The 16948-nt window shown below is 32.7% G+C and overlaps 1 protein-coding gene across 4 annotated transcripts in view; it reads right to left on the bottom strand.

Annotated features, from left to right (window-relative positions):
- Nucleotides 1–285: 285 nt before the first annotated feature.
- The window catches only part of LOC118200182 (COMM domain-containing protein 3), a 42624-nt gene continuing 25961 nt past the window's right edge, over nt 286–16948 (bottom strand). For 2 of the 4 annotated variants that reach the window (XM_035372113.2, XM_035372114.2), the window contains one exon: nt 286–638. In XM_035372113.2, coding sequence (XP_035228004.1) covers nt 582–638 — 57 coding nt within the window. In that variant the 3' untranslated portion in view covers nt 286–581. Of the gene's footprint in view, nt 639–3344; nt 14468–16948 lie in introns of those variants that run through there. The other 2 variants (XM_035372111.2, XM_035372112.2) reach the window with 1 other exon arrangement.

Here is a 16948-nt window from a genome sequence, read left to right as displayed (position 1 = left end):
CGGTCTTTCACGGTAACATATATACTCTAAATATTATTTTTTTTTTACAATGATGGAAAGACTATTAAATGAAGAGAAATTTTTTTTCCAAGTTTACTTTTTGATGGCACTTCCTTAAGTTTTCTTTTATATTTAAAATTAGAATAAAAAATTTCAAATGAAAACAAAATCTCAGTACATTTCATTACATAAATGCAAAATGTGTTCGTTAAAAAATAACTCTGCAATCTTGTGATATACTTTTTGCAATGGTGTTTAAGAAGCAAGCATACAGTTTTTTTTTAAGCATTTATTTTACAAAACAGTAAATACTGCTCTGATTTGATAAATGATAACAAAAAATTTTTCTCAAAATTTACACAAATTTAAATTTTCTTTCTCAATATAAAGTAGGCTTACAATACAAAGAATATATACAACTTTGGCGATGAAAGAATTTTTCTTAGTTCTAAACATCAGTTCACAGTATGCTCCAAATAATATTAAATTTTAAGATAGGATATTCTAATTTTATTACGATATGAAATACAATTTTTTAAGAAATAAAATTCTAAATTTCAGCTCCATACAATCATAATTTTTTAAATGGCATTTCGCTCTATACATTTTGTAGCATCTTTTAATTTCAACACTAAATCCTGTAAAGAAAAATTTTAAGATTAAATATCAATCAAATAACATTTCAAAACTATGGAAAGTTTTCCTTAATATTAATTACTTTGTTTAAATTAAATGCATGTAAAAAACATACCACTACATTAAAAACAATATGCATAAAAGAGATGTTAGAGTGTAATACGATAAACAAAGTGAGTAAAATAAATCATATAATTTACATAATATATAGTGAGTGAGATGATCCTAAAGGCAACTTCACAAAATTTGTTGTGAGCAGTTGCTTACCATTCCCTTTGTGAAAGCTTAAAGTAGCAACAAAAGGAAAGCAGAATTTGGACTATTGAGAAAAGACAATCAGATTTGATGTTTGAAACCAATTTCCAATTTAAATAAATAGCATTTATAATGCAAATTTGCAAATTCATTTTCCAATACTTTTAAATGTCAAATATTATACTCTTTTAGTTGATTTATTGTATGGACCATGGGTTCTCAACCAGTGGTACGGAAAGAAAAAGTATTTTTAACTATTAAATTAAAAAATTTTGTGAAGGAAAACTGATAGAAATTTCATGAGATCATATTCGAACGTAAGATTTCAAAAATAATACACTTGTTAACTTTCGTCCGAACCGAAAAATAACTTTCAAATAAAGGTATTAAATTTTTATTCCCTTTTTGCACAACTTATTTGTGTGAACAAGGATTTTTCTTCCATGTTATATTTAAATATAAAATACAGAACAAAATTAAAATTGGATCCTAATTTGTGGTTAAAACTATTTGAAATAAGACTAGACACAAAGAAATTTGTCTCTCTTAAACAGATCAGAATTCGGCACTAAATTTTAGAATTAAAGTATTATAAATTAATTTTGATAATAAAATGGTAACCCATTTTTAATCTAATATATTTTTTATGTACACATATTTAAATACAAATAGCCAATAGATTTTGTAAATGGCAAAATATATTTATTTTTAATATTTCTATCGAGAAATTGAAAAATAATCATCTTAAAATGTAGTGGGTGGTACTTAACTTTTCAGTTTTTATTTAGATGGTATTATATTATTAGTTGAAAGGTTGAGAACCGCTGGTATGATAAACATTTAGTGGTGCTGAAACCCACAACCTTTGGATCGAAACTGAGTGGATTATTAAATATGGAAGTATTTACGTAAAGCCTGGAAGTTGTCGAGTACAAATTTTTAAATAATGGAAGAAATACTTGAATCCATTCTACTCACAGAAAACTTATAACAAATTTATTCTCAAAAATTGAAACTTTTTTGAATTAACAAAACTGTTCAGTTGATACTTTAGAAGAATGTTTGAACAATTAAATATTAGAGATACCAATTTAAATGAATCAGTTAAATAAACATGAAATCAAAAGTGAAATTTTGAATTGCATAAAATATGATGAAGAAAGTATTTCCTTCAAAGCAAAATTGAATTAAAAAATTCAATAACGATAATTTCGTTAATAGTAATGTGAACTTACCTGCGGACGAGTAGTCAATTCAATAAACACTTGTACTTCATTTTCAGGATGCAAGGATATTGTTTTTCCCCATGTGTAACACAGATGAAAGTCAATTTCCCTTAAAAAGTTCTCTATAAAAACCTTCTTCCCCTTAGGCAGATAGTCCTAATCTAGTTTGCCACAATCAAATAAAACAAACTAATCTCTAATTGTCATAATTCTGTACCTTCAAGCACATTTCCTATTACAAACTGCCCACTTTAGTTATATATAAATTTTAGAAATAATATGTTAAGTACATCCATTTTTGGAACCAATATGCACTAGCAATCCATAATAATCCATTTTACCATACACTGAAAAATTTAATTATTTAAAATCATTATTAGGTAAATAGCACAAAATACCATTACTAGATTTATTTTAACTGAAAAGAATTATGATGCTGCTATTGTTACAGTAATGTTGTATTGAATTGAAGTTGAATATGTTGAAAGTTGCTATGAATTGTTACAGTAATGTTTTGGAACGCAGGAAATGTTTATACATGCTCATTTAAGTAATTTTTTTTTAAAATAAAGGTGCCTTGAAAAATCCTGATAGTACATGTCATTATGTAATTTATATGGTAAAAGTGAAACAAATTTATAGTTTAGAAGCACTTGTAATGTCATAAGATATATATTGTGATCTGCTTAGCCCCATATTTTTTAAATTGCTAGCTAATTTAACATTAAAATTTATACATAGTCAAAACAATAACAAAAATTAGAATGCTGAAACATTTCTTTGAAATGAAATTAAAAGTAGATAACTTAATCTGCTATTCATAGAACAGAACTTAAGCACTTTAGTTATCGAAAGAGTAACAAATTTAATGGGAAAACCAAAATTAATTCTAAATAAATGTTTGATGATAATTTGGATAACTGGTTGATAAAAATTTCTGTATATTTTCAAGAGATGTGTGAGTTCATAAATGCAAATCGAAAGAAAGACTTGATGAAAATCCACAGCAGGTGTTACTTGTTTCTAGAACTGAAACATAGAATTCAGGATTGTCTCACACATGGCTTATGTCCATTCTGCTGAGGAAAACACAATATAAATCTCTGTTATAAAAAGGAGAATCTAAAATCAGGAATACTTTACTAAAGTAGAAAATACTATCTTAAATTATACTACAAAAGAAAACAATAAGATTTCAGTGTTCGCACAGTCCTTAAAAGTCCTTAGTTTTTTTTTTTTTTTTTTTTTTTTTTTTTTTATTGGATTTGTAGTCCTTAATATTGGCCAAAATCGGCAGAAGGTCCTTAATTTTAATCGTCTGAAATTTCTATCTGTTTTTACGATTGCCATTTTGAGTGTGAATTAGCATATGGGAGGAATATTTTTGGCGATTCACTGACAAATATCGTTACCTTATGAATGGGTTCATGGGTTATAATTTGTTCCTATTTCTAATACAAATGGTTGGATACTACAGTTTCTGCGTAAGAAGTAAAGCATAAGCATTTCAAAATCATTTCATTTTTTCTAATGAAGAGCTCTTAAACAACTTTTCGCTTTTAGGCATGTGAATTCTTTTATTAAATGATTCGAAATATAACAACTTACGAACATTTTGGAGATTTTAAAATCAGTTTCTATAGAAAATTTTTAATTCTGAGATCTGGAAATTTTTCGGCAATTTTTTTAAAATCCTGTAACATTAATAAATTTCATTAAAATAATGGTAATATATTGGAATTATATCTAAAAAAAAATAAGATTAAAATAAAACATTTTTATTTTTCGCTGTCATATGAAAGAAAGTTCCATTTTGGCCATTTATTGTATAATATTTTGAAGCTGAAAAATAAACAAGGTATATAATGCTATGCACAATTTACAAAACAGTTCTTAGCAATACCTATATAATTAATTAAAAATGTATTTTTTTAATTTGTTCATAGTAAGAGTTTTTCCCATGTAATTGTCTTGGAATATTCAGAATTCTGAAAATATACATAATTTTTCTCTGTAAAATAATTTTACACTTTTCCCTCTGTTTTTTCCCAAAAAAATATTTCTGGCTTTTTGCTGTTACAGAATTGGTAGGGGTAATTTTTCTTAGGATTTTAAACATTGCAGCTTGAAAATTTTAGAAGGATTTGAAGGCAAGATTTATAGACTCACAATTCTAGAAGATTCCAGAAAAATGTGACAAAATAAAAAATATCACCATGATATTAACATTTAATGGATGTATTTTACAGAAAGTTTGCAATGAACGTCTTACTTTTTGGAGAACGTCTGAAAGAATAATGAAAACATAATATTTGAATGTTTTACTTCTGATACTAGAATCTTTTTCTTAACATGTTTATCTTCCCTTTATTTTCTCTACTTTTCTCTAGACACAAGCATGGAAAATATCAAAAATGCTTCTAAACATATCAAATGGACAGGCATTATAGAAAGGAATTTTTTTATTAATAAAAAATTGACAATTTAAAAGACTCATCTTATGTCTTAATATGTCTTAATGCATTATACACAGGACTGGAGCTAGGCATTTTTTCAACTGATGCAATCTCTGTGGATTCAAAATTCTGCTTCCAATGCCTGCTCTAAATTCTAAAAGTTTTCCCATTTCTAGATTTTGTTCCTCGGTGTGTCACTAAATTAAAAAAATTCTGCCACACCAGTTCGTAAACCGGCCCCTACCATATATATTTCATATTTCTTCTTAATGTTCATATTACTAAAATAAAGTTAGCAGCTTTTTTTATGCATTTAGTTTTTTTTTAGAATAGCAGAAATCTTTAATTAAATCCAAAAATTCTAAAATGAAAAGGAAACATGTTGAAGGAAGAAACTGAATACATAAAAAGAAAGAGAATTATTCTTCAAAGATACGTATAATTATTATTATGTAAATTACCCAGTTGTTTATAATTTCAGCCTTTAATATAATTTTCCATTTCTATTTCCTAACCAGAATGCAAGTCACTTAAACAGTTTTTAAACTGGATTTTGGGAGTGTAAGACAGTGTGTTTCTGATCTCCACTTGCTCACTGTGTTAGTTCCTGCCAGCTCAAATAATTTGTAATTATTCGTCTTTGCATTATCGATGCCGACATTAGAATTTTTAATGACAATAGAGTTACGGAGCCAGCATAAATTAAAATTAAATTGTACAGTCTTTGACTACTAGTCCACATTTTTATTTTGAATTTGACATTTCTTGCTTAATTACATCACCAAGAACTGTAATTGATTTTGTTAGCATCAGAACATGCCTTTAAGTTCTAAGTTCTTTTTAAATAAGAGGCTTATTTAAACAAAATATTTGTCCGACTTTGTAGTTACTTTCAGACATGCAATAATTTGCTTCATGTCTATCGGGGGGGGGGGGGACTCTTATCTTTTACCAGATCAAGTAAACCCTCAAAGGTATATTGTGGAGAGGTTGACAAGTTAGGATATAAATGATGCAGAAACTAGCGAGAACCCTGGTTTGCATATTTAGACCAATTTCTAATTGTTAGGTGCTTGAGGAAATGGATATAAATTAGCCAAAATGTCTGGTAAGGCTTCAAATTAAAAAGAACACATAAATATATTTTTTTTAAGTGTTGTTGCTACAAAACATAATGTTTTGTAGCTTTAATGTGTAAATATCCTAATATCATTTAGGAATCAATATCATAAATTACATGTATTCTAAACTATGAAATTTTATTAGATTGTGATTTTAAAAGTGTTTTTTTAAGAAATATTGTTAAAAAATAAATAAAACTTAATAGTGGCCATGTAAATCCATAATGACTAGGCTTATCTAACTACCTAATTTAATTATTTATAACTAATTACCCTTAAAAATTATCTATGTGTATTAATGCGAGTTATTGCCTTTCATTAATCCTTACCATGGTCACAAGATAAAATACAAAAATGTAAGAATTCATGTAAAACTTATTCTTCGTATTTAGCGAGACTTAAAATAATGCAAAACATTTCATCATCTCCGGTGCTTTAGCTGCTTATTGGAACCTTGTTGTTGTTGTTGTTGCTTATCCTTGAAACATCCAACACATATCAGATCAGCTCCAGAAGGTTGTTGACCGTCAAAAAGTCAATAACAGTGAAGGGATCGATGTTAAGTATCTGTATCAGTAATCCTTATAAAGTCCCATGCAATCCAGTATGTGATATGATAAAGCTGGATGGTCACAGCACTTTTTACAAGTGGGGTGGATTTTTCTGCCACTACCACATTTAAGGTGGCCACTTGTTAGTCTAGCCAGAGCAGTCTGGGAGCCACGGCACATTTGATTTTCAGTAAGGAGGCAGGGGATGTTCCTGTGTACCATTGTTGCATAGGTGGAATACGCCATATTATATTAAGTTTAGATCTTTCATTTGAGTAAAGTTCTTGGTAAGTAAGTGAGGAGCCAATGACCTTTTCATTTTCACTACCCTCTTTTGCCAGTTTATCAGCTACCTCATTACAACTAATATTAACGTGTGATGGAATCCACTGGAGGTGGACGTTGTGGGTCTGAGAGATCTTTCTCAGTTTGAGCAGAATAGATATGCTGGTTTCGTTATATGCGGTGTAGCGTATAGTTTATCCAACAGATGGCAGTATCTGCCAAGCTTCTTTGGTAATTGTTAATGCGTATTCGCAAACGGAGTGTAAGAAAAAGTATGTTATTAAGAGAATGAGCTTTCGTTAAGAATGTTGCTGCGCGTTTTCGCTGTGTAAATAAAATTATATTTTTATAACATAGATGTTCTTTACTCTCTAATGCGAAGCACTAGGTTAGTGCACGAATCTCTTCTGATTCAGAATCCATTTCCAAACCGTGGATCACCACAATAAAAAGTGGCATCCGTGACAGGACGCATTAGTTGGGTAAAGGACACTTTTGATGGTTTAACAATAGAAATGGAAGCCTTGAAAGTAAGAAGAATACCACTGCGTGCAGCCTTCACGAAAGCATATAATAGCCTACATGAACATTTGAATGAGTCAGAATTGAACAGTGATGTTCTATTATCGTCCCTGGAAATTCTGGAAGATAAAGGAATTCGACTACAACAGTTGGATGAAGAAATGTTGGATCTCCTACTATCGAAATCGATCTAAAAAAATAAAAAGTCTCGCAAGAAGAATATACTAAAGAATTTGAGTCATGTGAGACTTACAAGTAGAAATTAATAGCAGCCAGGATGAAAGTGAAGCAAGTCACTGTGAAAATAGAGAAAAATTTGCTGACTCATGCATCGGTAAATGAAACCAGAACTATTGATTCAACAACAATGGCAACGAATTTGAAGCTTCTGAAAATAAATTTGATTGAATTTACAGGTGATCCACGACAATGGTTGAATTTCTGGAATACCTTTAGTAAGATACATGAAGATCCAGTGCTAGATGATCATTTGAAATTCGTATATCTGATCCAGGCTACTGCTACCAAATCGAAAGCACGGGAAATAGTGCAGAGTTTCCCAACAACTTAAGAAAATTATCCGAAAGTCATCGAACATTTAAAGAATCGTTTTGGATGTGAAGATATTCTTCAGGGATGGATTTTAATGGGTAAAATTCCAGCGAAGGAATCTTCGGGTATAAATGATTCTCTTGCATGTGTTTCTTTATTGCTAAACGAAAGATCAGCAAAAAACTTGTGGAAGTTAGACGTTATTGGTATAAATGACCCAGTTGAGTCTAAAAAGAAAGCTGAAATTCATGAGGAGACCATGCAGTATTTTGAGGAAAATTTGAATTTGGATTCAGACGGGAGATATGAAACCGCATTACCTTGGGTACTGGACCCCTCTCGCTTGTCTAATAATAAAACGTTGGCAGAAAAACGCCTGACTAATACGCGAAGGAAATTATTAGATTTGAACCAAATTAAAGTTTATCAGGAAGTATTTGATACTTGGTTGAAGGAACGAATTATTGAAGAGGTAACAGAAGGCGAAGTAGATAGAGAGCACTATTTGCCTCATAGGCCGGTTTTTAAAGAATCTAGTGAAACTACGCGAGTAAGGCCAGTTTTTGATGCTTCGGCACACGCCAAAGGAGAACTTTCCTTAAATGACTGTCTTGAGAAAGGTCCCAACCTAATAAAAATAATTCCAACATTGTTGAATCGTTTTCGGAAATATCCTGTTGCAGTAATTTCAGACACTGAGAAAGCCTTTTTGCAGATTGGTATAAAAGAGAAGGATAGAGATTATTTACGTTTCTTTTGGAAAGGTACAGAAGAAGAGAATACTAAAATTTACAGACATTGTCGCGTGGTTTTTGGGCTTAACTGTAGTCCATTTTTGTTAGCCGCTACGTTGAACTATCATTTAAATCGTGCCCCAGATCAGTTTGCAGCTACAGCCAATATTTTGAAGGAGTCCTTCTATGTTGATAATTGCCTGACTAGTTTTAAGAATGTTGAAGAATTGAATAGATTTGTACTAGAATCAAGAATGTTATTTTCACTGGGAAAGTTTAATCGTAGAGGATGGCAGTCGAATTGTGAAACTGAAATAATTCCCAACTCAAAATTAGATACATTCGTTTGCGTTTTAGGGTTAAACTGGGATTTGAAGGATGATACTCTTTCCTGTAAAATTGAGTCACTAAAGAAAGAGGAGATTGTCGTGAGTAAACCAACACTACTTTCTTGCGCGCATAAGTTATTTGACCCAGAAGGCTGCCTTTCTCCCGTTACCCTGTTCCCAAAATTGATATTGCAAGAGTGCTGGAAATTACGATTGATTTGGGATCAAAAATTGCCAAAACATTTAGAAAAGAAGTCCATGCAATGGGTAAAAGAACTGAAACTGCTGTCTGATGTCAAAATTCCTAGATGGCTTAATATTGACAGATCGGTTAACGGAGATGTAAGTCTTCATGTTTTCAGCGATGCCAGCAAGCATGCCTATGCTACCTGTATTTTCTTAAGAGTGAAGACCGAAAATAAGGTTTATTTAAATTTTGTGCAAGCACGCACTAGAGTTGCGCCTTTAAAGAGTATATCCATTCCTCGTTTGGAATTATTATCCTGCTTAATCGGAGCACGGTTGGGACGTATGGTCTTTTCAGATTTGAACATGCCAAATTTAAGAACATTCTTCTGGACTGACTCAACAACCTCTTTGTGCTGGATCCAGCGAGACGTACGATGGGGAACTTTCGTTTGGAATCGTGTCCAAGAAATCAGAACACTTACATAAATAGAAGATTGGCATTACATCCCTTTGGAGCTGAATGCCGCCGATCTCCCTTCTAGAGGCTGTTCAGTTAAACAGTTTTTGCTGTCGAAATGGTGGGAGGACCCATCATGGCTGTTAGAACCAGAATCGTCATGGTCAAGAGCCACCGATTTGCCAGACGAAGAGATCATAAATTCAGAAAGGCGTAAATCAGTATTGACAACTCTTAACAAAGATTCTAAACCTGACAATTGGTATTACAGGTACTTTTCATCCATAAAGAAAACTGTACGCATGTTAGGTTGGATTCTTAGGTTTTACTTTAAATTACGAAGAATTACAAACGAAACCTCCAAAATTTTGTCAGTTTCGGAAATTGAAAGAGCTGAGATAACTCTTATGTTAGTGATTCAAAGAGAATCATTTAAGAGTGTGAACGATGATAAAATTAAAGACCTCAGACCTATAGTTGATCGTGATGGTTTGATCAGAACTAAAACCAATATTTCTTATCGCGACGATACTGATGACTTTAAGTTTTCTGTCATTTTACCATCTAATCATGCAGTAGTAAAATTACTAATAATGAATGCACATAATGAGCTGCTGCATGCTGGTACTTCTATGCTGATGTCTTATTTGCGGGAAAAGTATTGGATCCTCAAGACTCGTAAGACAGTACGAAATTGCATTAGAAAATGTGTTAAATGTCAAAGATTTAAATCCAAAAGTTGTGATGTAACTCCAGGAATTTTGCCGAAAGATAGAGTACATGATGCAAATATTTTTGAGATAGTGGGTGTCGATCTGGCAGGACCCCTCTACCTTTAAGATGGTCGAAAAGCTTATATTGTTCTTTACACATGTGCGGTCTATAGGGCCATTCATCTGGAGTCAGTAACATCCTTGAGAACTGAAGCTTTTTTCTAGTCATTGAGACGTTTCATTTCTCGTCGCGGAAGACCATCTACAATATACTCAGACAATGGCAGTAATTTTAAAGGAGCGGAGAGCCTGCTGCATACGATTGATTGGGAGAGTCTGCGATCAAAGGCCGCTGAGCAAAGAATTCAGTGGAAATTTATTCCTCCCTTCGCACCTTGGTGGGGCAGTTGGTGGGAACGTTTAGTTCAAATGGTGAAACAGATTCTGAGAAAAGTTCTAGGTCGTGCTGCCCTGGATTACGAGGAGTTGCTTACGGTACTATGCGACTGTGAGAGAGTAATCAATACTAGGCCACTTACCTACGTGTCGGAAGACGTTGAAGATTCATCCCCATTAACTCCAGAAATGTTCCTGTGGGAGATTTCCAAATCAGGAGTACCTGATATCGATACAGTGGATAAGGAAAAACTGAGTAAATGAGCTAAGTATCTACAAAAGGTGAGAGAACAACTTAGAGCAAGATTCTGTGTGGAATATCTAGGACAGTTACGTCAGCAGTCCATTAAAAACTCTATAGCTAAACCTCTCCAGGTGGGTGAAATTGTTCTACTTGAAGATAACAACAAAAAACGTGCTTTTTGGAACCTGGCGCGTGTCATAAAGCTGATACCTGGTCGTGATGGACAAATAAGACTTGCTCTCATAAAAACAGAGACTTCTGAGTTTCTGAGACCAGTGCAAAGACTGTACAGACTTGAGCTGGATAACCCAGTCCAAAAGGATATGACTGAAAATATTCCTGAGACTACCAGCAGTGGTAGAACTGTGAAACCAGTGATACGTCTGTGAAATGTTTTGTACTTGTTTGAATACTTTGTAATAATTTGCTTTATTTTTTATTTTTCTAGGTTTAGTATTATCTGTTAATATGTCTAGAAAATTATGGAATGCTGCATCTCCAGATAAATTTGTATTTCAATTTAATTAGAACATCTTGGTAGGCATAATTTTATACTTCAATATTGTATACTGTACTATTATGCATATATTATACTTAACAGACGTGTGAATTTACCTCCCAGTAAATTCAGGTGGGAGGAATATGTAGCGAATAGTTTATCCAAGCTCCTTTGGTAATTGTTAATGCGCATGCACAAACGGAGTGTAAGAAAAAGTATGTTATTAAGAGAATGAGCTTTCATTAAGAATGTTGCTGCGCGTTTTCGCTGTGTAAATAAAATTATATTTTTATAACATAGATGTTCTTTACTCTCTAATGCGAAGCACTAGGTTAGTGCACGAATCTCTTCTGATTCAGAATCCATTTCCAAACCGTGGATCACCACATGCAGACAACCAGATGTTGTAATGCACTGCAGCTGTCCAATAAAATCCATAGTTCCCTAAAATCACAATCATAAGCCATCAAGCCCCCCATTAATCGCAAACTCGCTCCTGAAGACAGAGAAAATGTCACGGTTGTGTTGCTTTATTGTAGTTTCAAAGTGAGAGGTCTTAATAAAGATACCACTGCCAGTACGATCTTCTGTATGACTACCTTCAGTGTAGACCTGCACTGCATCTTTAGGAATGCGACTAATAATTTCCAGAGCTAGTTTCCTAAGAAGTTTTTCATGGTGAGTTTGCTTGTTTGCAGTGGATTTCAGATCAAAGTGGAAGAAAACTCTTGGTAGTCCCACTGAGGGATCAATAAAGGATCTTAGAGGTAGAGGTACAACCTTCCGAGAGATCAGGTTCTGAGTTTCTTCCAAGCTAAAAGGGCTGTATTTCTTAAGTCATTGATTGTTGTGCCAAGTATGGAGATACAACGAAGTACGATGTTGGGGGCCGTAGCTGTATATTTTATTGAAATACTTAACTAAATTGGCTCTTCTTCTAATATGCAGCTGCTTAAGTTGATCTCGAACAAGGCTATACCATAAGGGAAGCTATTTCTGAGTCGAAGAATAATTCAAGCGGCACTCAGTTGTATACGTTCTAGTTTCCGAAGATTATTGGATAACTGGATTACAAGCCCTGGAATTCTACACAAAGCTACAACACTAACTGCATCAGACAGAACCCAACTAACTTTCAAAACTTCCAAACTATGCCTACATCAGGCCTTTCAGGTTTATTCCGATCAATAGATCTCTCTCTAGGCAAGCAGCAGCAAGTCTTTTGTTATGAATCATGCTGATTTTGATTTTACTTCTCATTTTAACCTATATCGCTTGACATAAAATCAACCTGCTATTTATTAAACCTCTAGACTGAGAAAGTATGTGACAAAAATCGACATTAAAAAAAAAATCAACGTACAGCTAACTGTTAGTAAAACGAAAATAAAATGTCACATATTTTTTTTCAAATATGTACAACTATTATAATTGTAAAATATTTAATGCTATTTGATAAATTTCACAAAGTTTATTTATTTTCAAACTTAGTAATAATTATGTTAATTTATGTTTAATAATCATGCAGCCTACTTATGGATCTATTTTATTTTTAGGATGGTATTACAAAAGTGAAATTCAGGCACAAATAATATTTTTGATTGAAATTATTCAATTCTCATTTGCTCATAGGTCCTTAATTTTTTTTCATTAATGGTCCATTAAAGTACTTAATTTCCTTGTTCAGAAATGTGTATGAACCCTGGATTTATGGCAAATAATTAGGTCACAGATCAAATAAATATTTGATATAGGAAGTTGGTGGACATCCATTAAAAAGAATGTAGCTAGATCACTGTATTTAAGATGAGTAAGAAAAAAAATTATTTATACACACTTTCAGATCAAAACAGCCAAACACCCAAAGATTTCTGCCAGTAGGAATTAAAAAGTATTTGGGATGATGTTATCTATACATTAAAGCAAGCATCCAGCACAGCTCTTGAATTGCTTTTGATGAAGATTTATGACTAAGTTGAAAGAAATTGTCTTACCAGATCTGTGTGGGAGTTTGATGTTCACTGGAAATACATTGCCCTCCAAAAGCTAAGAACAGATTTTTTTTTCTGTCTGATTTGAGAATGAAGCAAAACATAGAAACAAGAAATTTACAGGACATGTTCATTAAACAGTTCTTTAATGAATGCGATATAGAATGTTTCTACAGTTCAACATAAACATGAATTACAAAAACAAATTGCATACTTGGCAGAGAAATCCAGTCTTGCAGAAACAGTATATCACAGTTTTTTTTTTTAGGGAAAATGGGGTGACAACATTACAAAAATGGGTTCTAATAAGGAATGTGTCCACCCCTAGCTGCAATACACTGGCAGCAGTGACATTCCATGCTGTCAATAAAGTTGTCGGTCAGCGAAATGTGAAGTTACAACCAGATCCAGAGTAATCCTTGTTCAAGCTCATCTAACGACCTTGGAGGAGGACTTAAAGCAGCAGCCTAACTCATAAGGTAGTCTTAAAAATGCCAGATTCAGGTCTAGAGATTGAGCTGGTCATTCTATCTGTTCCGTACCATGACCCTCAAGATATTCTTCCGAAATCCGAGCTTGGTGTAGTCGCGCATTGCCATCCATCAGAAAAAATTCAGGACCAATAGCAGCAGCATATGGGTAGACATATTAATCAAGGATCTCATCTCAGTCTCACACAAGCCAAAGTTCCTCCATGGAATACATGCAGGTCAGTGTGACTACCAAGATAGATCCCAGCCCAAGCCATTATTCCACCACCTCTGTAACTGTGCCTTTCCACACTGTGGGATTGGTTCCATCTGGTGCGTTGTTCCTTCCAGATCAGCTGAGGACCTGAATCACTCTGCAATGTGAACCTGGACTCGTCTGTGAAAAGAACAGACACCCACTGTTGACTGGTCCAGGAGACGTGTTCTCTTGCCCAACATAAACGGCCACTTTTCTGTCCTCGGGTCAAGAGGACACAAACAACTGGCCGTCTTACATACAGACCTGTATTGTGCAGGCGTCTGCACACTATAGTAGCTGAGATTCTAGTTCCTGTTACCACTAAATGATCTGCCGTAAGCTGAGGCACAGTAATGTTACTCCTCCTTTGGGCTGAAAAGAGCTAACGGTCTCTCACAGGTGTTGTAACCCTAGGTCTGCCTCGAACATGTCTTCTAGGCACAGAATTCTTGGATTCAAACTGATTTCATAGTCGGTGGACCACGCTATGAAAGACATTGAGACATCTAGCAGTATCAGCTTGTGACATCCACATTTCAACAAATCGGGCAAACGACTTCTCCCGGATAATTGTCCACGAAACTGTAATAACAACTGAAGATCAACACTCGTGAACAAAAATTACAAATTTTGCATTTTTTATTCAATTCTTTATAAGTATTCATTTCTATAAAATAAAAGTGGTAGCTATTGTTTTTGCATACATTTTCTTAAACTTCATTACTATCATGCATATGAACTGTGAATTTAAACATTACTAACATTTTCGTAATGACAATTGAAAAACTTTGAAAAACATGCTGTTCCTTAACTTTTAGAGGGCAGTGTATTTATTTCTCTAGGAGCCAATAATTAGTGGAAAATTGTAACAGGAAGACTGAGCAATTAAATTATTTTTTTATATGTGATAAAAACAAACACAGAATGATATTTAATGAGGAAACAACTGTTACATAAAAATCAAAAGACATATAGTGATGATTTATCACCATTAGGCTTCGTGAGAAGGTCCAAGAATCATAAACTTCAGCTAACAGTTGAAATTAACTTTATTTAACATTTAAAAAAAGGAAAGCACATACATCTCAGAAGAGGCTAAATATTTGAACATTAATACACAGGAGCCGATGCTAGACATCAGCAATGAAAAGGGGGGAAATGTGAGAAGTAAGCAGTAAATCTACGTAAAAAAGTTCCAATTTTTATCATCGCACTATGACAAGCATCTATACATACTGCACAGCAAAGATGAATGTTGCCACTCATTACAATGAGGATTTTTGCACAGACACATACTGAAAAACCATGTCACACCTGCTTTAACTGTGATGTCAATGTTGAATGAATCTACAAATATTAACCCTTTGAAAGTTAGGTGTTTTGTACATTCAAGATGCTATAAAAATTAAAAGAAATCAGCTGACCATGAACAGTTTAACAGAATGCTAACTAGGCATGACAATAACCATTATAAGGTTAGATTACTTCGGGTTGTACATAAAAAGTTTTTCACAAACAATTTCAACATAGCTAAACAATGATCTTATCAACTGCAAACAATTAACACCTTCAATATTTATTCAAGATGTGCAGACAACTGTAATTCCTGACTTAGGTAAAGTTAATGTATCAAAAAGATGGTGATATCAACAAAGACAATTTAGAATGTGATTTCATGATGAGTACCTTAATCTTACCACATATGAAATCTTACACGATAGAAATTATTTAGTCCTAGTGAAAATTTATAATAAAAAGCAAAATCAAAAGCCTGCAGTGTTAAATGTATACTGATGAAGATGATTAAATTTGAGATGCAAAAGACTGCCTCAAATGAATTAACCATTGGACTTGAACAATGAAGACTTGATATTTAACTTGATAATAAATAAGAAGGCTGTTTTTATAATTTTAGACTTGAATTTTCTTTCTTTCATTTGGTGTGAAATGCATTTTTTATACGTTTAGCTATCTAAAATTTTTACATATCCTGCATTGCCATTTTTCAAGCTTTACGGATATATAAAAACATCAGTTTCACAGAAGTACATTGTTGCAAATGGTAAAATACTTACTCTGATAAAAATAAAATTAAATAAAGTTCAGGCAATCTAATAAAATGAACACAATAAGTAATCAAAAAAGTGCAAGGCTGTATAACTGAGCTAAAAAGGTTAATCCTTTTTTATCTTAGTCATATTTTAAAGCTGACCTACTTCCTTAATTATATCATTTTCTTCTTTCACATAATTATAAAACTGGGTGCAAATCATTTTAAAATTATAATGAGAAATCAAAATTGCTTCAATTGTCTCCATTGACAACTTGTTTCATTTGTCTAACCATTGAACTGATATTAGGGCAAATATTCTCTCCAAATTTGTATTGCAGGATGGAATGGCAAATACATATTCCCACAGCTTTATTAGACAAGACTTCTAATCAGTATACTTTGTACCGCTGTGTGCCCGATGTCTCACGCAGAGTTTGGGGAGAAAACGGAACAAAAAATAATGCCAGATTGGGTGCTGAAATACAGGGACAGTCCTGTATATACAGGACATATGACCCTAAATATAAGTACAGATAAGTTAGCAAGAAAATCTAACCTTCTTCATGAACTGCATCTGCTAAACATGTCTTAAGACTGTTTTGCAACAAAGAATTATTTCAAGAACACGATTTTTAATTAATATAAAAAGAGGAAGATTAAAAAAATGCATTCAATGTAAATTGTTAGAAATTTAAAGCTTGGCTAATATTGATGAGATGTTCAAGAAATAATGAAACATAAGCAGGTGCCTGCAAATAATTTTCTCAGCCATGTCTACGCACAATAAATTCAGGAAACTTCTAAACGATAATGATGCTGAGATAAAGAAGGTATTTTGCATATTAAAGCTATTAGGCATATAATTTGAAGAAAGACAAAATCAACAGTTTATAAAGAAAAAACTTAACAAATCTACTATTAATAAATACAAACTTTTATTGGTAATTAATATCAGGTAAAAATACAAATTTATATGTTCTTAACTTTTTATTAAATTAATTGAACATCAT

The sequence above is a fragment of the Stegodyphus dumicola genome, chromosome 4, assembly GCF_044657685.1.
Source record: "Stegodyphus dumicola isolate Sdum_Otavi_A_Nest chromosome 4, ASM4465768v1".
NCBI lineage: Eukaryota > Metazoa > Arthropoda > Arachnida > Araneae > Eresidae > Stegodyphus > Stegodyphus dumicola.
Note: the sequence above shows the minus strand (reverse complement) of the source record. Positions and strands in the feature narration are given on the sequence as shown.